Here is a 22,598-nt window from a genome sequence, read left to right as displayed (position 1 = left end):
TTAGTTTCTCCTCAGATCATTGCCACTGTTTTTAATTATTTTGGGGTCCCTTGTTCCCTTTTTCCAGAAACACAGATTTTGCAAAATCCCTCCGCCCTGCTAGTCACGGAACAGGGCCCAACCAGCCCATAAACCGTTGACATTCTTGGTGGAGAATGAGGGCAAAAGCTGCTTTTTAGAACAAATCTCTCTCTGCTCTTGGAGGGCTTTGTTGGGAAAGTTTATCTGTTTCCACAGGTGCTCACTGAAAACTTGACCTTGAAGTCCAGGCAGACTGCCAATATTCTGGGATATTTGTAAACTTTGAGCACTGCTATCTTGCTTCCGTAAGGAGAAAAAAAGTGATTCCGCTTTCTCTTTTACACCTGTTTGCAGAGGGAGCTGCTAATTTTACAGAACTTGTGATTTTTAAGCAGGCTCCTAGTTTCTCCTTTGAATCCTTTATGCCTTTTTTGAATGCTCATCTGATCACATTGTTAATCTCCCTGAATGTACTGTTCATCATTTTAATTATTTCACTCAGCATCTGTATTTATCGTATTTTGAAGAAGCCTTCTCCAGAACCAGAGAATACTGAGTGGCAGGGAGTGTGGAGAGGCTTGGGAGAGACTTTAGACAGACAGACATCTTCGGTGTCATGGAACTTTACTCCTGAACACCTGAAAGACTCTTGGAGCCTAACAGATATTTGAGACAGGGATGTTGCGGCTCAGGCAGATCTGAGGAGGCACAAATGATTTGGGGCCTGGCTAATGCTTATCAGGCCTTTTTCAATTGTATCCCAAAAAGAGAGAGAGTTCGTGAAATTGAGAGAGAATGTGTGAGAGCTGAAAGGGAGAGTCTCAGGGAGGCAGTACAAAATGAGCAAGAGAGTTTCCTGGTCAAGAGAAAAGACCTCCAATCTGAGAGGGATATCCTCAAGTCCGAGAGAGACGCCCTCCAAATCAAGAGAGACTCCCTGCAATCCCAAGCAGAGAGTCTCCAGGCTGAAAAGGAGAGTTTCCAGGAGAGTCTCTTAGTCAAGAAACAAGAGTCTCCAAATCCAAAGAGAAAGTCTCCAAGCCGAAGGGGAAAGTCTCTGAGCTGAGAGAAGGAATCTCCAATCTCAACGAGATGTCTTAGGAGCTGAGCGAGAATCCCTCCAATCCAAACTCGACACCCTCCAATCTGAATGGGACACCCTCCAAATTGAGTGAGACACCCTCCACTCTGAACTAAATACTCTCATAATCGAACAAAACAAACTCCAAGCTGAGCTAGAGGGTGAGAGCATCGGAACTGACCGACCTGATCAACCACAGAAGGCACCACAATTAATGTCAATTGCCCCTGTAAGAGTTATGGAAAACAAAACGAATCTCAACTCAGAACAGAAGAAAGAGGAGGAAAGAGGTCCAGAGAAGTGGTTCAGAGGTCCAGGAGAAATACCCCTGAGTCCAGGGGAGGGGCCCTCAGTAAGACCACGGTCACTAACGTCTATGAGGGCAACAAGAAGTCCTGAAAGAGTCCTGAAAGAGGTGAGCAAGATATTGTTACCTTTGTTGATCGATCTCTGAAAATGAATGAAATTCGAAGTCTGAGAAAAGACTTCTCACGTTGCCCAGATGAGCCTATTGTTACTTGTTCACTTCAATGCTGGGACAATCAGATCAACAGTGTGTGGCTGGATAGTAGAGAAACTTGCCAACTGGGTGGCATTGCTAGGGACTCAGCCATTGACAGAGGCATTGGTACATGCCAGAATCAGGCCTTTACCCTCTGGAAGCGGATGCTGTTAGCTGTAAAAGAAAGATGCCCCTTCAAAGACGATCTGATGCCTGAAAAAAAGAAATGGACTGATAAGAGCATGATCCTGAGAGAGTCAGGTGTACACCAAATATGTGGCATACATTCACAAAGACTGCACCAGAAAGGTACGCCAGTACATTTGCAGCAATGTATGGCAAAGGGGAAAGAAGACCCCTTATAAGTGAACTGATTAATAAACTTCAAGACTTTGAGTTACATTTAAGCCCTCTACAAGATTGTGTTTCAGCCATTGTAAAGGTAGCTGAAAAGCTGAACAGAATGGAGAGCAAACAAGAAGATATAATAGGAAAACTGTCAAAACGTGCCTAATGCTGATGGATCCACAGTGGTACCAGATACAACCAACGGGGACCAGAATTCCCAAAACAGCCTACTGGAGGGGCTGATCAACTTGGTTTCCTCCCAGCGGGTGTCATCCTATGTCTCAGCTATCAAAAGAAGATGTCTTCCTGCTCAAGCAAGTGACAACAATAAGACTATGTCACATTTTGCCTTCTGGCATTACCTGCGTGACCATGGAGAAGATATGAAGAAGTGGCATAAACAAGCTACTCCTGCACTTCAAGCACGGGTAAAAGAATTACAAGACAAATCAACCACCAAGGTGAACTTCTCCAAAAAGGTGACTGCTCCAGTTGCTACAAACAATGGAGGTAACAAATAGAGGGGCCCTGCCCCCAGCCGGGGGGGAAAGGGATAATAGAGAGAGTATATTGGACTGCCTGGAACATCAGAACCACAGAAATATAAGGCCCTGGTGGGCACTGGTGCACAGTGCACTCTAATGCCCTCAAGTCACCAAAGGACAGAATCAATTTATAATCATGGGGTGACTGGGGGTTCCCAAGAGCTGACTATGTTGGAGGCTGAAATCAGCCTCACTGGTAAAGACTGGCAAAAGCACCCTATTGTGACTGGCCCAGGGGCTCCATGTATACTTGGTATTGATTACCTCAGAAGGGGATATTTTAAGGATCCCTAAGGGTATTGATGGACCTTTGGAATAGCTGCTGTAGACACAGAAGGTGTTAAGCAGTTGTCTGTTCTGCCTGGCCTATCAGAAGATCCGTCTGTTGTGGGGTTGCTACGAGTGAAGAAGCAACAGGTACCGATTGCTACAGAAATGATGCACAGATGGCAGTACCGCACCAACAGGGATTCCTTGCTCCCCATTCATAAGTTGATTCGTCAACTTGAGAATCAGAGAGTGATCAGCAAGACTCACTCGCCTTTTAACAGCCCCATATGGCCAGTGCGTAAAGCCAGTGGAGAATGGAGGCTGACGGACTACCGTGGCCTGAATGAAGTCACACTCCCACTGAGTGCTGCTGTGCCGGACTTGTTAGAACTCCATTATGAACTGGAGTCAAAAGCAGCTAAGTGGTATGCCACCACTGACATCGCTAATGCCTTTTTCTCCATTCCTTTGGCCAAAGAATCTAGGCCACAGTTTGCTTTCACCTGCAGGGGCATTCAGTATACCTGGAATCGTTTGCCCCAGGGGTAGAAACATAGTCCAACCATTTGTCATGGGTTGATCCAAGCCACACTGGAACAGGGAGGTGCTCCAGAGCACTTACAGTACATTGATGACATCATTGTGTGGGGCAACACATCAAAGGAATTTTTTGAGAAAGGAGAGCAAATAATCCAGATCCTTCTCCGTGCTGGTTTCGCTATTAAGCAAAGAAAAGTGAAGGGACCTGCCCAGAAAATTCAATTCCTAGGTATAAAGTGGCAAGATGGCTGTTGTCACATCACGACAGATGTGATGGACAAAATCACTGCCATGTCTCCACCCGCTAATAAGAAAGAGACACAATCGTTTCTGGGTGCAGTGAGCTTTTGGCGAATGCATGTTCCAAACTACAGCCTCATTGTAAGCCCCCTTTATCATGTGACACGGAAGAAGAATGATTTTGTGTGGGGTCCTGAGCAGCAGCAGGCTTTTGAACAGATTAAACAAGAGATAGCTTGTGCTGTGGCCCTGGGGCCAGTACGGATGGAACAGGATGTGAAGAACATTGTCTACACTGCTGCTGGAGAGAAAGGTCCCACTTGGAGTGTGTGGCAAAGAGCCTCATGTGAGACCAGAGGCCAACCCCTGGGATTTTGAAGTCGGGCGTACAGAGGGTCGGAAAGAGTGCTACACTCCAACTGAGAAGGAGATCTTAGCCGCTCATGAGGGAGTTTGGGCTGCTTCTGAAGTAGCTGGTCAGATGTCAGCTCCTTCTGGCACCTTGACTGCCAGTGCTGAACTGGATGTTCAAGGGAAAGATTCCCTCCACTCATCATGCAACTGATGCCACTTGGAGTAAGTGGGTTGCATTGATTACGCAGCGTGCGTGGATGAGGAACCTCAACCGTCCAGTAATCCTAGAGGTGATCTTGGACTGGCCTGAAGGTAGAAAGTTTGGAACATCACCAGCAGAAGAAGTATTGCGTGCTAAAGGGGCCCCACCATACAGTGAACTACCAGAGAATTAAAAGAAATATGCCCTGTTCACAGATGGATCGTGTCATATTGTGGGGAAGCATTGCAGATGGAAAGCTGCTGTATGGACCCCACACGACAAGTTGCAGAGACCAGTGAAGGGAAAGGAGAATCAAGCCAATTTACAGAGGTAAAGGCTGTCCAGCTGGCCTTAAATGTTGCTGAATGGGAGAGGTGGCCAATGCTCTATCTCTACACTGACTCATGGATGATAACAAACGCCTTTTGGGGGTGGTTACAGCAGTGGGAGCAAAATAACTGGCAAAGAATGGGTAAACCTATTTGGGCTCCTGAACTGTGGAAAGACATTGCTGCCCGAATAGAGAATATGGTTGTAAAGGTGCGCCATGTAGATGCTCATTTGCCCATGAGTCGGGCTACTGAAAAGCAGCAAAATAACCATCAGGTAGATCGAGCTGCCAAAATTAAGATGGCTTAAATAGACTTGGACTGGCAATACAAGAGTGAATTATTTCTAGCTCCGTGGGCCCATGAGACTTCCGGTTATCAAGGAAGAGATGCAACATACAAATGGGCTAGAGACCGAGGGGTGGACTTAACTATGGATGCTATTGCACAGGTTATTCATGACTGTGACATATGCGCCACAATTAAACAAGCCAAGAGGATGAAAACTCTCTGGGGGGAAGGGTGATGGCAAAAGTATAAATATGGGGAAGCATGGCAGGTTGATTATATCACCTTGCCACGAAGTGTTATGTGCTTACTATGGTGGAGGCAACCACTGTGTGGCTTGAAACATATGCAGTACCCCAAAACACCATATCATGTCTCAAGAAACAAATCCTGTGGCGACGTGGCACTCCAGAAAGAATTGAATCAGATATTGGGACTCATTTCAAAAATTCTCTTGTAAATACTTGGGCCAAAGATCATGGCATTGAGTGGATTTATCATATCCCCTATCATGAACCAACTTCTAGTAAAATTGAACTCTGCAATGGATTGTTAAAAACTTTGTTGAAAGCACTGGGTGGCGGAACATTTAAGCATTGGGAGAACCATTTGGCAGAAGCCACCTAGTTGGTCAATACTAGAGGATCAATTGTGGTGGTCCTGCTAGCTCCCTACATACTGTCAAGGGAGATAAGGTCCCTGTAGTACATGTAAAGAACATGTTGGGAAAAGCGGTTTGGGTCCTTCCCGCTTTTGGGAAGGGCAAACCTCTTCATGGAACTGTTTTTGCCCAGGGACCTGGGTCCACTTGGTGGGTGATGCAGAAAAACGGGGATGTTCAATGTGTACCACAAGGGAATTTGATGTTGGGGGAGTGCAGTCAGTAATTCCATGTACATAGATAGGTTTGTGTGTGCGTGTGTTTAATGTTTGGAATTATTGTTTGCTTGTATATATTAAGCATGATGTAGTGATGTAGAATAAGGGGTGGAATGTCATGGTTTTGTGACCTTTTGGTTTTCGGTATCCCACATAATAGCATCATGTGGGGCACTGGGAGTTTAACTGTTAATGCTCAAGTTCTGGGTACCTGCCCAGAAGAGAAGAAGAACTGCATTCCCCAGGGGACTTTGCGGTCACAGAGAGGAGATACAACTCCTGGCAAGGTCACCTGATGCGCTCTTTCTCGTCCGCTCTTCTTCATCAGCTCTCCTCCCGTCTCCCTGCTGCTCAACTGGACTGCGCATCTCACCTCAGCGTTATGGTGAGGCCTATCCACCTTTCCTACATTCTTTCTCTCATTATATTTGATTTATTAGCTTCAATTCTGATTATATAGTATTATAATGTGTTATCTTGCATTCCGATATTATGTATTTAGTAAGTTAGTTAGTTTCTCCTCAGATCATTGCCGCTGTTTTTAATTATTTTGGGATCCCTTGTTCCCTTTTTCCAAAAGCGCAGATTTTGCAAAATCCCTCCACCCTGCTAGTCACGGAACTGGGCTGAACCAGCCATTGACAGTAATGAACAAATGTAGTAAGCGTGAAGCACGTACTGGTCTTGTATGACTATATCCCTTACTCTATGGACTGTTGTGTAGTCTGACAGTAAATACAGAGCTTAGAGATCTAGAGGCAAACAGCTTTCAAAGCTGATGCTGCATATAACACAGAAGATTCAGTTGCTGCTTTCTTGAACCCTCAATTTGACGGTGTTAGAAATTTCAATATTTGTTCTGGAGTAGCTAGACTGAGAAACACTGAAAGATTCTGAGAGTCCCTATTGTACTTCTGTTTGTGTATACAGATTTTATGTCCCTCACACTGTACCACTTTAGTGTAAGGGGGTTCTTTTTAAACCCAAGGCTTGTAATGACCTTTGCAAAATAGCTCTTGCTGAAGGCTTGATTGCTTATCTTTCAGAGGGAAGACAGCAATGGGATGTCCACATATATTTGTCAATTCATGTTAAAAATGGCAAATCTATGACAACTGTGCATTTTATATACATGTTGTTTCCAAAGTGGATGAAAATATTATATATGTACCAGCCACAAAATCAAGGAGTTGCACGTCATCCCTTAGATAACTCTGTAGTTATTTGTTGTTTTTCTTTTTTCAACTGTGTTTTAATACGCTACAAGGCTTATAAAACAAACATGTAGTCTCCCTAATCTGAGGATTTGCAAGTCCTAACCTTTCTGAGTTCTCACACACCCTGAATGTGTAATTTATGCAAAATAAAATGTTCGACACAGAGAAGTAGCAAAGTATAAGCCAGAATGCCACTGAATCAAACCAGTTAGGACATTTTCCCAGGATGTTCAGATGGTTGCACTGAATCAGGCATGAAAGGTGCTAAAGCCCATGTCCCTACAGTTCTTAGACTGAATATGCAGTATAAGAGTGTCATTATCTTTATGAATTCTGTAAATTATGCATACAGCCTCACTTGGGATCATTCTGCTCTGCCATTTTTAGTTGGTCAGATTTTGGCTGAGCTGCTTCACAGCTGTAAAGGAACTGCAGCTCAAATAAGTTTCAAGTTAAGGTGTTCAGACACCTAAAGATGTATAATATAAATGTGAGCTTTTGAGAGCATTGCCCTTCATTTTATTAGGAATGCCTGTAACTTCAGTGATAAAAATAGGTCAATGAAAAATTTTAATGTGATCCTGAAGTGTTTATTTTTTTAATTATGCAATTACTGAGCATTTTTGAACAGTTACTTTAATCTCAACTCACATGTTTTTCACCTTCCTAAGTCTGAATAGACCCCAGCACTGACATTTTCCTTTGTCCATCCTGATGCATTTGCTGGATTCAGACTGTATGTTATTCCTTCTTTAAACTGGATACCTATGAATTGTCTTTCCTTGCCATTAGCAGCAGTGCTTCAGTCTTTTAATCATGTCCTTTCTCTGAACGTTGATCTGATGGGCATAATTCACCTCTCTGAGGAAGAGTTAAGTATGTAAAACACTTAACAACAACAAAAACACACTTTGAGAGCCTATTTATATCGAGTGCCACATTGAGAGTCCTTAATCTGAAAGCACAAGGAGTACAGGGACTTGGACAAAGCAGTAAGACTTGTATATGCCATTTTGACTCAAATTCATTATCATTTTTAGATATTCATTTAGAAATTTGATCAACATCCTCCACGGTATGCTAGGTTTCCATCCATTGGATGTCTACTTACCTAAAAAAAAAATAATGGAGTAACTCTCTGCATCTGCTGCTAATTTGAATCCTTTATCATTCATGCAGTAAGTTTATTTAGAGACTTAGAAAAATTATCAGATATCCTTTTCCATTTTGTCATGAATTCTTTTTGTCAAATGACTAGGTATAACATTTTCTTATGAGATGATTGAAATCTGTCATCTGTTTGTAAATTTTCAGTATCTGAGAGTTCAAACTGAAAAAAAAGCTGTTTTCCTGCATGATAGGAAACTTAGAATTTTTTCTCATGGTTTTCAGTTACTGATTTGATAGATCAGCGTACTTGAAAATTAAAGTAATATGATTTAAGGGTTGAGAGTGTGAAGAGTCCACCAGAAAAGTCATCTCAACCATTTAACCCACTGCAATGCCACTCATTGCTGTGGTATTTTGAGTTCCTAAGTCACTGCATGATTACTAAGATACCTTGGGTTACTTTAACGGTTTGCTGAAAACTGGTTCCATCACTGCAGAGAGCAGGTTGCTGAAGTTCTTAAGCCAACTGCAGGTGCTTCATGCATTTTATTTTCATAAAACCATTTTCTTAACCAAGAAAGAAATACATATACAAGCATTGCTGTAGGCAGTGTTGCTAGCCTTTTCTACTTCATAATCACTTTTTAAGTACTATAAAACAAACCACCACTGTGTGTGTTTTTTTTTTTCTTACAGAAAAGTATTCTCAAGCACTATGCCTACCCAGTATGCTTACTCTTTATAACCATGTATGTTGACTCTTTCTCTCATGAAAAGATTTTATTTTTTTTTTTTTCTTTCTGTAGACAGCTATTACTTCCAGTGAGAGAGTAATGGCAAATTACTAGAACTGGAGCAAGCTTCAGAAATACTAAAGATGATGGTCCTTTCGGGGATGGGACAAGCAGATTTACAGAGATAAAAATTACAGTAAGAACACACAGATGTTGTCTCGGATTAGATCAGAATACTGAACCATTCAACATCTTGTCTCTAGCAGTGGTCAATACTGGATGTCTAGGGGAAAGTTAAAGAGAGGGCAAACACATGGCAGAGATCTTCAATGCTTTGTTGGTATCCAGCACATTTCAGATCAAGAATTTCCTGAACCAGAAGTCTTGTCTCTAGTTAGTAGACCTCAATAGATTGCGGCCTTCCATGATTTAACAGGAGCTGCAGGAAGGAGACTGGCTTTTACACGGGCAGACAGTGATAGAATCATAGAATCACCAAAGTTGGAAACCATCCAGACCAACCATCCACCTACCACCAATATTTCCAGGTACCTATCCCTGTACATTACAGCAGTCACGGGATCTGGCCCTTCCGGATGGGGGGGGGCGCTCTCTTGCTGCCTTGCAGTGGGTGCTGGAGGTGCTTTTCTGGCCGTTCCAAGCTTTTCAGGTTTAAATCGGTCCCAGGAACTCTCTCTCATCTTGTCTGATTTATTAATCCCAATTTCAATTAAATTGTATATATTGTGTTATCTTGTATTCCGATATTATAGTAAGATAAGTTTTCCTCCATAGATTGTTGCCACTGTTCTTTTCCTCCCTTCCTTCTTTCCCATTTTTGTGGGACTGGGGTGGGGGGGGGGAGGGCAGAGGCCTGTCGCCCCTGTCACGGACATAGATTGATCTGGTCAACTCCATGACAGGTATAGAAGAAACCATACACATACAGAGGACAAAGGCTGGGATTGTCAGAAAAAGTATCCTGTCATTTCCAATCAGATTTAGTTTGTGCGTTATGGTAGAGTTTTGCAAGAAAAACAAAGAAGCTGTCCTCTAATGGCTTGCTGATGTTCAGAATCCCCTTTGGAATAATAATTACATCCCTATATGTGTACTGATGTATCTCTGCTCTGCTTGCTCTCACTCTTGTGCCTGCATCATGAAATGTTACCTGTGATTTTATGCCAAACACCTGTATTTCTCTGTGCTGTATTGGTGGTTGCACATTGGGCGTCCTGTGGTTTCTGGCTCTGCTCCTAGGCCCTGCTGAATTCCAGGCCATTTTTATGCAAGATTGTAAGGTATGTTCAGGAGACCAGGGGAGTTGTGGGGGCAGGGATCAATTGCTTATAATTGAGTTGTGCTCTGTCTCAGGATGCACTTGGCTGATCAAAGAATGTGCCCACAGTTTATTTATATCCAGACATATACCCTTGGGTGAATTCTCCCCACAAGCTTTATGTGCATATATGAATATTGCAACTATATACCTGAAAACACTTTGGCTATTAATAAAAATCTTTTGGGCTCTTATAAAATGCTGTAAAGCAAGCTCCTTCATTTAGAATGGGAATATCAATGGAACCAGTAATGTCTGTTAGATTGAAATTACATTCAAATCTACTTGAATGTTTTTGATTTTTATACTGCCTTGAACAACTTAATGAAAAATGTAGACTAGCTTTGGGCTTCACGTGGCATTCAATTCTTAATTATAATCAGCTCTTATTTTTACTGCTTCTATATTCATTTTGTTTTGTTTGTTTGTTTGCTTTGTAATATTATTTAGAAATCTTTCTAAAATGTTTGAATGGCCATCTCCCTCATGTTGTTTCACTTGTTTTACCATTATAGTGTTATCTGGTTCTGAGCATGTAAATTCCAAGAATGTAAATTCCAAGGAGAGAATAGCACTGAATAGGATTAGAATCAACATAGAAACATGAGGTTTTGTTTCCTTTAGCTAAATGAATTGGCCTTTAGAAACCCACACTGATTCGTTCCTGAATTTATTTCTGGTGGGAGGATGGAAGTCCTAAAATAGATGCTAGGCATTTCTAGCACTTCAAGGATTTATGAAAAATACTAAGGAAGTGGGCATGTGAGGAATCAGCTAGAAATTGTTCTTGGCATTTCTTAACATTTTTCTCCACAATAGTGGTATATCAAACCAGCAGTCAACTCTGCTGTACCAGGAATTGTGTGTAACTTGGTAACAAGACCTATGGTCAGACAACATCATATGGTGAATTTTGTCTTTGGTCAGATATGCTACAGAGTACATGTTCTGAATAAATACCTCCAGCAAGAGTAAGAAAGCAGTGACATTGTATAGTGTGTATATTATATGTCACATTTCCTTTGATTTGGCCTTTGTGTCTCTCACCCCTGTAATTGCTTTCTGCTTTTGGTTTGGTGATGATCCAGGTTAGATAAAGAATGACTGGAAACATTTGGACAGTCTCCCAGTGACTGAAAGGTAATCTCTGTGAAATGACAGGAAACACTTTTTTCTTTTTTTTCGCCCTGCCTTCTTCAGTAAACCAAGTAAACTTCTTGCTTCATTGGTTCCCGTTCTCATTGTGCCTGTCAGTTACAACTGATGCAGAGTGACTAATCGTAACAACCAGATAGCTTCCTGGTGCCTTTGTGGCACTTGGCAATTAAACATTCACAACCATGCTGTGAAAACTTTTACCAGTTTTCAAATTCACAGTAGAACTTTCTTAAGTAGCAGAAAGAGACATTTAATACATCTGGGGATTCAGCTAGTTCATTTACTGCAGTATTCATAGTAACTGATTTCCATTGCAACATTGCAAAGCACATTTATCTTTACAGCATCTAACAAGGTGCTTTTTTTTTTCCCCCACCAGTTGCCACTGGGGCAATGTTTTGTCTTCAACTTCAATGCCTGAGCTCAGTACATTTCAGCAGAAGTTTTGAATGTATGTGACAAAAAATGGGCACAACTTATGTTGATAGATGGACAGCAATCCCTAATCACTTTTCCAGACATCAGTGCTTATCCGAGAGTAAAACATAGATACACAAAGTAATTTATGAAGCAATCAGTAGTACTGTTTCATAATAAATCCATTTGCAAGCAATATACTCCTGGTTCACTGGTGCCATGACTTCATGTTAGCATTTGTACTTGTTGGGTAGTCATTGTTTATGTCTTATTGGAGGGACCAATTGCTCATTTCGTCATCTCCCTTAAACTGCAGCATTCAAATGAAACTAAGTGTTATGTGAATACTTACAAATTACTGTTGTTAAAGTGCTGTTGAAAGACTACTTTCTGGAAGGCTTAAGAAACTAGCTGTGCAGCTTGAAAGTGTGTAACACTGCAGACAGGCTGTAGAGTGGAAAAACTCTAGGTCTGACTTCAGTAGATGTAACAGTAATGTCACGTTCTTCATACTTTACAGTTCAGTTGCAAACATTGCAGCACAAGGCATGGAAAGATAAAAATTTATTTATTTCATAGCAAAAGAAGACTGATAAAGAGCTTGTTCCAGTTCATATTTCACTTTGTTCTTCAAACTGATTTTGATAAGTAGTAATATCTAAGTGTTACCATTTTGATTTTATAGGAGGACCACGACTGTTTTGCTGTAATCTAATGCAGATATACTACCTCCTATTTTTCTGCACTATTTCATTTCTTAATGATGGCTTAATTTATGGAGGGAGTGAGGGGAATAGTAAGTTCTGTTTCCAACTGGAGCTGGCTTCATTGGCTTTCATTGTAGGCGGTGTGTGAAAAATGGTTATAGTTAGGAAGATGTTCATGTTGATTGTTATGAGGTCATTTAAAATAGTCTTCATGTTTACAAGTTTCTTTTTTTTCCTACTTATTCAGGTTACAGCGGCATGTACATCAGTGGTGGTGTCTACTGTTAGTAGACAAGGGAAGAGCCACTGATAATATCTATCTGGAATTCAGTAAGATCTTTGACACAGTCCCCTGTAAAATCCTTCTCTCCAAATTGGAAAGATGTGGATTTGACAAGTGGACTGTTCAGTGGATGAAGAACTGGTTATGAGATTGTACCCAGAGAGTTGTGCTCAATGCTCAGTGTCTGGATGGAGACCAGTGACGAGTGGTATCCCTCAGGAGTCAGTATTGGGTCCAGTGCTCTTTAACATTGTCATCAATGGCATCAACAGTGGGATTGAGTGTACTCTCAGCAAGTTTGTAGGTGACACCAAGCTGTATGATGCAGCTGGCACACTCAAGGGACAGGACGCCACCCAGAGAGACCTTTGTCTACCCATGAGATACCACCAAGCAGGGGGCCAAGCAGTAAGCCTCATGAGGTTCAATAAATTCAAGTGCCAGGTCTTGCACCTGCATTGTGGCAAACTCTGCCATGAGGACAAGCTGGGGGATAAAAAGATGGTGCACAACCCTGCCAAAAAGAACTTAAGGTGGATGGGAAGCTGGACATGAGCCAGCAGTGTGCTCTTGCAGCCTAGAAAGCCAACTGTATCCTGAGCTGTGTCAAAAGAAGCATGGCCAGCAAGTTGAGAGTTGTGATCCTGCTCCTCTACTCTGTACTGGAGAGACCTCACATGGAGTACTGCATTCAAATGTGGAGTCCTCAGTACAGGACAGACATAGACCTGTTGGAGCACGCCCAGAGAAGGGCCACAAAAATCATTCAAGAGTTGGGACACCTTCACTGCGAGAATGGGCTGAGAGAGCAGTGTCTGTTCAGCCTGGAGAAGAGAAGGCTCTGAGAAGACCTGATAAAGGCCTTTCAGTATCTAAAAAGGTGCTATAAGAAAGAAAAGGGCAGACTCTTTAGAGGGATCTGTTGAGACAGGACAAAGGAAAATGGTTTCAAAGTAAAGGAGAAAAAATTTAGATTGGATATAGAGACAAACGTTTTTACAGTAAGACTGTTGAGGCATTGGAACAGATTGCTCAGAGAGGTAGTAGAAGTTCTGTCCCTGGAGACATTCAAAGTCAGACTGGACCAGGCTCTGAGCAACCTGATCTAGTTTTGATCTTGTTCATTGCAGGGAAGTTGGACTAGATGGCTTTTAAATCTTCCTTCCAACTCAAAAGATTAAATGATTCTACAAATCCCTCCTTATCTTCATTGACTTGTAAAGTAAGTTTCAAAAATCAAGGTGTTTTGTAGAATCACTGTAATTAATAGTGTGAGACATTTAGAGATCTATGGCAATGAGCATCATGAAAATACAAAATAGCATTCCATAGGAAATGCAGAGAAAAACATGAAAATTTGAAGCTAGCTCCACCCTGCAACAATTTAGAATGTAATCGAATATTTAAATTAAAAAAAAAAAAAAAAAAAAGTTTAGGCCTATACTGTTATTTCTGTTATAAAAGTCAAATCTTTGGAGGTGGATGTGATTAATATATATATATACAAAAGTACGTTATGTCTTTAATAGCAAACTGCAGTACATTCTATTTGGAAAATATGTAAAAAAAAAAACCCAGCATAATCAAAATGCTTTTAAATTGGGGCTTTTCTTCCACCTTTCTTACTTTCTTTTTCTTTCCTTTCTTTTTTCCCCCCTTCGTTCTCTTCTTCCTGTTTTTTTTTTTTTTTTCAGGATGGAATTTCTTTATCCTGAGAATCTGACATAGAAAGTTTTGTGCTTTTTTTTTTTCTTCTTTTTTTTCCAAAGTTTTTTTTTTTTAATTGGAAGATTTTCAACTGATTCTACCCAGAAGGAAATAAGTAAATTTTCAGGGAACGGCTTCTGTATTGTGCCATAAATAAAGCTTGGGGCTAGAGTCTGAACTGTAAGTATTGAACAACTAACTGCTTATTAATTTTAAAGCAACAATCTTATGCATTGAATGGGGCACAGTTCTGTGGACAAAACAATGAAGCTATCCATAAATCTTGGGAATTGAACAACATGAACACTGCAGAATTAATGACAGAAGTTTCTAACTTATAAGAGCTTTTTTTTTTTTTTTTCCATAACCTTAAAATTATTTTAATATAGGTCTTCTGCATGCACATACATATAGGTCATTCTGAAAGTGATGCCTTCTCTTTATTTCCAGAGGTCGAGGTGAACCTCATGAACTTCAACAAATCCAAGTGCAAGGTCTTGCACCTGGGTCATAGCAACCTCTGCTATCAATAGAAGTTGGGGGATGAAAGGATAGAGTACAGCTCTTCTGAAGATGACTTGGGATAATGGTGGAGTTATAGAATTGCTTAGGTTGGAAAAGACTTTAAAGATCACAAAGTCCAACCACAACCTAACTATATTACCCTAATTTTAACAGCCCTCCACTAAATCATGTCCCTGAGCACCACATCCAAAAGGTTTCTAAACACATCCAGGGATGGTGACACAACCACCTCTCTGGGGAGCCTATTCTGGTGCTTAACAACCCTTCTGTAAAGACGTTTTTTCTGATACCCAACCTAAACTTACCATGACGCAACCCAGTCCTCAGTACATGAGAGACATGGACCTATTGGAGCACATCCGGAGGAGTCACTCACAGCAGTCATTGCTTCTTCCTGCATGACACAGGGTCCATCAGCTCTGTTGTTTTCCTTGAAGCCATGCCCAGCTCCTCCTCAGCTTGGAGAACACTATATCCAGAATGATCAATTTCCAGTTTTCATCTTCTACAGACTTTTGAGTTACTGCTTGTCATGGTTTTATGATTTTTAGTTATCGGTATTCCACATCATAACATCATGTAGAACACTGGGAGTTGAAGAGTTAATGTTCCAGGTCCAGGTACTTGTACCAGAAGAGAAGAACTACATACCCCAGAAGACTGTTCACTGTTCTGTTATCATTCATGCTCAAGAGGAACAGATCTAAGGCCTTGCTAGGTTATCTGATGTTCCCTTTTCCTTTGGTTCTCCTTGCTTCTCAACCTGACTGCATGTCTCACTTCAGCGATATGGTGAGGCATTTCCAGCTTTTGCTGCACACTCTCTCTCATTGTATTTGATTTATATTTGATTTATTACCTTCAATTCTACTATATTGTATTATAGTGTGTTATCTTGCATTCCAATACCATATTTAGTTTTCATATCAGTTTTGTTTCTCCTCAGATTGTTGCCACTGTTTTTAATTATTTGGGCTCTCCTGTTTCCCCTGTCTGGAGGCGTGGATTCACGAATCCCACCGCCTCACTAGTCACAGAACTGGGCCGAACCAGCCCGTAAGCCATTGACATTCTTGGTGGAGAATGTGGGCAAAAGTTGCTTTTTAGCTTTTAGAATGAAAACCTCTCTGCTTCAGAGAGCTTTGCTAGGACAGTTTTATCTCTTCTGCAGGTGCTCACTGAAAACTTGACCTTAAAGTCCAGGCGGACTGCCAGGATACAATTTATTACGAATATTCTGGGATATTTGTAAACTTTGAGCACTGCTATCTTGCTTCTGTAAGGAGAAAAACAAAATAATTCTGCTTTCTCTTTTGAACCTGTTTGCAGAGGGAGCTGCTAATTTTACAGAACTTGTGATTTTTAAGCAGGCTCCTAGTCTCTCCTTTGAATCCTTTATGCCTTTTTTGAATGCTCATCTGATCACATTGTTAATCTCCCTGAATGCACTTTTCATCATTTTGATTATTTCACTCAGCATCTGTATTTATCGTATTTTGAAGAAGCCTTCTCCAGAACCAGAGAATACTGAGTGGCAGGGAGTGTGGAGAGGCTTGGGAGAGACTTTAGACAGACAGACATCTTCGGTGTCATGGAACTTTACTCCTGAACACCTGAAAGACTCTTGGAGCCTAAACAGATATTTGAGACAGGGATGTTGCGGCTCAGGCAGATCTGAGGAGGCACAAATGATTTGGGGCCTGGCTAATGCTTATCAGGCCTTATTCAATAGTATCCCAGAGAGGGAGAGGGTTTCTGAAATTGGAAGAGTCTCTGTGCTGAAAGGGAATGTGTCACAGCCGAGAGAGAATTTCCAGGCTGAGTGATGGAGTCTCCTACTCGAGAGAAAAGACCTCCAATCCGAGCGAGGTACCCTCCAGTCCGAGAGAGACACCCTTCAATCCGAGCAGAACTCCCTCCGATTCAAGAGATGTGTCCTCCGAACCAAGAGAGACTCCCTTCAATACAAATTTAACAACCTTCAATTTCAACAAGACACCCTCCAGTCCGAGTGAGACACCTTTGGGCCCGAGTGAGACGCCCTCCACTCCGAGGGACATCCTCAAGTCCAAACAGGACATACTGCGAACTGAGAAAGATGGCTTCCAGTTCACAAAATTCAGTCTCCAAATTGAAGTAAACAACATTCAGGCTTATCAAGTCATGCTCAAATATGAACCAAATACTCTCATAATAGAACTGGACAGACTCTGAGCTGAGTTGGAGAGTGAGAGCATCAAAACTGACCAACTTAATCTACCACAGAAGGCACCAGAGTTGATATCAGTTTCCCCTGTAAGAGGACGGAAAATGAAACAATCTCCTCAGATTGTTGCCATTGTTTTTAATTATTTGGGGTCCCCTGTTTCCCCTTTCTGGAGGTGTGGATTTGCGAATTCCTCCGCTCCGCTTGTCATGGAACCAAGCCAAACCATCCTGTAAGACGTTGACACTGCTTCACATGGCACACAGCTGACCTCCATCTTCACTGCAATAGGGAGTTAAGATCCCCGAAGCTGTAGGGCCTCTGATATTATCCTATCCATCTCCTGCTCACCTACTTGAGTGCTCTGCAGACTGCTCACTTTCTCCTGCAACTTCTTTACCTGGGCCATAACTCACCAACAACAGCAACACGTCTTCTGTACAGGAGATGGCTCTAAGCCTCCACATAGTGGCCCCAGGTACTCCCTGCAACCTGAGAGCTGAAGAGTGCCTCTCTGTTTGGGTGGGAGCTTCTGCCACAGCTGACACAGCAACTCCAACAGCTGCTGGAGAATGAGCTCCGCAGTGTGTCAAAACTATTCCTGAGGGACTGTATGCCAGTAAGACTTAATGGGACCTTCTTGGGCCCTTCTGCACAAACTGCTACACAAAATATTGAGTCTGTTCACTGCTCTCGGGTTGCCTCAGAATGGTCCCCAGTTGCTGGGTTAAGTGTACCTCAGGTCTTTCACCAGACCAGTGGAAGGGCATCCTTCAAAGATGTGGCCTCCCTGTGAATCCTTTCATGTGTAATGGAGATACAGGACACAAATTCACAGGAAACCAGGCTTTGTTAGCTCTGGTACTTTTGGAGCATCATGTTGCCTGTCTGCTTAAGGCCGTTGTACAGCCAAAGATGTATGGGAAACTAGAATTTTATTCCTCAATATACCATATTTATTTGCCTTCCTTCCATTCTGTTATTCATAATTGCTTTTTACCAGTTTTCTGAACATAAAAGTACTCATCTCTAGTTCCCAAGATCACCCTTATACTTCTCTGAAATAAATATTATCCCACATAAGCAAAGACATTTCCAGTCTCATTTGGAAACAGATGTCTACTATTCATTTCTAGAATGAAGGAGGATATAAGTGCATATATTGAGAAGTATTATTTAAATTTTGATCTTGTTTACAAATTGTGTTTACAATCAACACAGCAAAAGCACATCCATTAAAAGCAAATAAACAAAAACCAACATGACTGTATGTGGCATGGCAAGAAGATGAGTATGGATTTGGATATTTACCACATAAATGTGTAATCGCAAAGCACATTGTGATGAAGGATACCTTTCTGTATGTTGTTTCTAAGAGGCATTGTGGAGGAATAAGTTAATAAAAAATTCAATTAAAGTGTTGTGCAGCAGTAATAGTTTCAAAACAATGTATTTTGAGGAGTCCCATATGAATATTGTACATATAATTCACCTATTGATGGCTATATCTTTTCATAAAGTGGTTTCATAAAGTCTTGTATGTGTTTTACTTGTATTTTATATATGGTTAGTATGCTTAGCTAGTTCTTGTGCCTCATTATTCTGATAATTACAATAGATTTAGGAGTGATAAAATTCTTTCCTTCCATTTAAACTACTTTTTTTTTTTTTTTTTTAAGCAGAAAAACAGCTCCTTTAATTTTTTTCTAGTAGACTTTTATGTAAGAGAGGAGGACTATTCCTAAATTCGTATTGAATTGTTTGCTCTCTAATGCTTTGACACTGAGCTCCATCATTTGTGTAGCTGTTCTTGGATGTAAGAATATTGCTTTTCCTGAAGTAAAGATAGCTCAAGCCTGTTTCCCTGTGCTAAGCAAATCCACTGTCTGCCACATTTTTGTCATGAATAAAATAACGTTGATGTTAGTTGTTAACACACTGGCTGATCTCAAGATGGCATGTAGAAAGTGGGAAATTTTTTTTACCAACGATGACAGTCATATATTGATTTAATCAGAGTACCTTTGGTCTCTGTAATTATCATGCCATGTGAGAAACTGGATCCATTAACGATCCAAGAGCTCTCAGAAAAAGAAGAATTTGATAAACATTTTATGCTGTGATGTCATATGATTTTTGAACAGGCTCAGTTTCTCCAGTGTAAATAAGAGAAGATTGAAACAGCAAAAGATTTTCCATATGGCAAGATGTATGAAGAATTAATAGAGGCAGCTCATCATAGCCAACTATCTGAAAGAGTGCATATTTTAAGCTAACTTCTAACTTTCAGTAAATTGCACAGAATCTGCATGGATTGAAGCTCCCAGTTGAAATCGGGGACAGTTCTACTTATCCCCATACCTCTCAGACCTAACTGCTGAGTTTTAGGAGATCAGATGGTGTCCCAGGACAGGGGCACAATAATAATGGAAGATGTTAATTACATCTGTATGGTCTGGATACATCATATTTTGGAGAGTGATGCAAAATATCAGCTGCTTCAGGTAGCTGTGGGGTTAGATTATGCTACTGGCAGGGAAAACAGAAATACAGTCCATTCAATTTTCCTCTTAATTATTTTTAATTGAATAACTGCTAATGCAAAAATAATTACGCAACAGTATTAATAATATCAAGAATACATGGCTGAGTGAAAACAAGCAGTTTGCATACGAGCAGTTTGGGTAATTTGATTTCAACATCAAAGCTCTTATTCAGCAAGGTGCCAGGCACTCTCCTCACCTGGCCCGTCTTGCAGCCTCAAGACTTATCAAAAGATACATATTCCAAATGAACCATTCTGCTCTAAAGTACTCAAAGAACTTGGAAACAAATTATGTAAGCTGCTTGAAGATAAACTCCATAGGAGGTGTCTTAACATGTTGGGGGCATTTTTCCTTTCTCTTTTTCCTTTTTTTCCCCTTAATTATTTGAGAAAAGAGGAGGATTTTACAATGTGCAGTAAATTGATAAAGGGATGAAGGGGATTGTGATTCATTGCGGGGCATTAAGCAAAGCAGGAAGCTGTAAAGTTTAGAAGCATTTTGGTGCATATATCTGACCCTTTTAAAATGAAATAAAAATGAAATAAACCAATAAAAGTTATTAAGAATTTTCTTTTTTCTACACGAGTACCTTGGCTTTCTCTTACAGTAGTTGGAGTCATGGGTTCACTGCACAATATAACATTATTCATGTGTGAAAATGGTAGGGATATTAATTTGAATGTTGCCATGCAAATATATACACATTGTCTGAAGCATGGCTTGTATGCTGTTTTCCATGTGTTATTCAGTTGTGGTTTATTGAGTCGTGGTGTTTCAGTGGTGCTCAGGGACATGATTTAGCGAAGGGTTGTTAGAGTTAGGGTAGTATGGTTAGGTTGTGGTTGGATTTGATGATCTTGGAGGTCTTTTAAAACCTGAGGAATTCTATGATTCTATTATTATAATTTTTGCTTACAAAGTATGGGGAAACCTTATTAGTAATAGCAAGGAGATAAAGCATGTGCCTTCAGGTATAAGCTGGAATATCCCATGATCCTGTGGAATAGAGTTCATGCTCTAGAGAATATTAGAAGTAACAGTTACATTGAGAAAAGAAGAATTTTTTTTTTTATTTTTTTTTTATTTTTTTTTGTGATACCTAATTAAAAAAAGCCATTATAGGGATTTGGACAACACAGCTAGAAAAGAAGCAAGCAATCTTTTTTTTTCCTTCTTCTTCTCCTACACAGAAAAGCAGACCAAGTCATGAACATTTCAGTTTTCAAATGAGAAGCTTATTTATCTGAAAAAAAATTGGTTCAGTAATTTTATATTGTTGTTCCAGTCAGTGAATTTAAAATTTTAAAGAAAAAAAATGGCTTAAATAAAAAAGAACCTTTTTGTTTCATCATTGTTTATTTATACCACTTTGAGAATTTTCTTCCAGCATTTTCATAAAGTGGGAAATTTGAAACCAGTTCTTTACTGTGAACATTGAGGTTTCCTTTTCATGAATCAGCATCTACATATAAAATATATTTATTTACCAGCTGTCTCACTAACTGCATGCTAGAGCACACAGAATGGTCTCAGAAAGATTCTTTTGTCCTCATGAGGGGAAAGGACCAAGTTCTTCTCTTGCCGTAAGCCTTCTGTAAGTAGTAGCCCACAAACTGGTTTTACTGGCCAACTATTAACAGTTTTTTTTCTCTATGTGTATATTAGGGGTACATACCATGGGTCAAATTCTCTGTAGGTATCCCACAGATAAAATCATAGAATCATAGACTCGCTCAGGTAGGAAAAGACCTTAAAGATCATCAAGTTCAACCACAGCCTAATCATACCACCCTAACTCTAACAACCCTCCACTAAGTCATGTCCCTGAGCACCGCATCCAAACAGTTTTTAAACACATCCAGGGATGGTGACTCAGCCTCCTCCCTGGGGAGCCAATTCTAGTGCTTCACAACCCTTTCTGTAAAGAAGTGTTTCCTGATATCCAACCTAAACTTACCCTGGCACAACTTGAGGCCATTTCCCTCATCCTGTCACTTGTCACCAGTGAGAAGAGACCAATTCCATTCTCCCTGTAAGCACCCTTCAGATATTGGAAGAGAGCAATAAGGTCCCCCTTCAGCCTCCTTTTCCCTAGACTAAACAGCCCCAGTTCCTTCAGTTGCTCCTTGTAAGACATATTCTCCAAGGCCTTTGTAAGCGTTGTTGCCCTTCTTTGGACCTGCTCCAGCACCTCAATGTCCTTTCTGTACTGAGGTGCCCAAAACTGAATGCAGCACTTGAGATCCCCCGTAGTGTGAACTTCAACCGAGAGCTGCAAAAAGTACTTTTGATAGTAGTTTGGGGTCACAGAGTGATGAGACAGTGTAACATCACTAAACATCCTATCCTCTTCTTGACTTGTCTCCTGCTTGACATGCGGAGTCAATGTCCCTACCAGCATTGAACTCATTGCCCAGAGTCCTGCAAAGCATGTCCATGGAGTACTGGATAGAAAATCACCTTAGTATTATACAGTCAGGTAATACTTATCATGAGCAAAGAAAGGACTTTTTGGAAATTGGCATTTTGGAGTGGAAATTCCAAATTGGAATTTGGCAATCCAAATGGAAATGTGGCATTTTTTTGTTTGTCATGGAATTCTTCATCTTTTTCCTGTCCTTTGCAAGTAATTACAGAATATAATCACAGTGAGACATTTGCTGAATTGGTCTGAACTGTGAAATAAGTTGTTCTATTTTATCAAAAGTAACAAAATAAAACCTGTCTTTAAAACACTCCAAATAGTAATCAATCCAGATGTGAAACTTAATAAAAAGCTTGGACCATCAGCTTCCATGGTGTTATAAACAATTCTATTGTACAGAATCCAAAACTAGAGTTTTAAGTTAAGCATTGGCTTTAATGGATATTAATCTCTTGGGTGCCATTTAGAAAGTTCAGGGGTGGAAGACAAGAACAGAAGAGCACGCATTGCATATCCACAGGGCAAACCACCACTGTACTTATTAGACTTACACTCTCTGACCTTGTGCATAAAGATGTGAAACGAGGCTTGAAATATAAGGGAATGAAATATGATTTATACGAGT

General features: G+C 40.7%; 2 protein-coding genes across 2 annotated transcripts in view; both read left to right on the top strand.

Annotated features, from left to right (window-relative positions):
- Positions 1 to 4,990, top strand: part of LOC128092111 (uncharacterized) — a 726,933-nt gene extending 721,943 nt beyond the window's left edge. Inside the window, exon 2 of the mRNA XM_052705646.1 lies at positions 4,478 to 4,990. Coding sequence (XP_052561606.1) covers positions 4,478 to 4,504 — 27 coding nt within the window. The 3' untranslated portion in view covers positions 4,505 to 4,990. The remainder of the gene's footprint in view (positions 1 to 4,477) is intronic.
- A 380-nt stretch (positions 4,991 to 5,370) lies between these two features.
- LOC128071766 (uncharacterized) overlaps positions 5,371 to 22,598 on the top strand; it is a 213,562-nt gene continuing 196,334 nt past the window's right edge. The window contains exon 1 of the mRNA XM_052664791.1: positions 5,371 to 5,984. Within this exon, the coding sequence (XP_052520751.1) occupies positions 5,895 to 5,984 (90 nt within the window). The 5' untranslated portion in view covers positions 5,371 to 5,894. The remainder of the gene's footprint in view (positions 5,985 to 22,598) is intronic.

This window comes from Tympanuchus pallidicinctus, unplaced genomic scaffold, assembly GCF_026119805.1.
Source record: "Tympanuchus pallidicinctus isolate F22 unplaced genomic scaffold, pur_lepc_1.0 scaffold6, whole genome shotgun sequence".
Classification (NCBI taxonomy): domain Eukaryota; kingdom Metazoa; phylum Chordata; class Aves; order Galliformes; family Phasianidae; genus Tympanuchus; species Tympanuchus pallidicinctus.
Note: the sequence above shows the minus strand (reverse complement) of the source record. Positions and strands in the feature narration are given on the sequence as shown.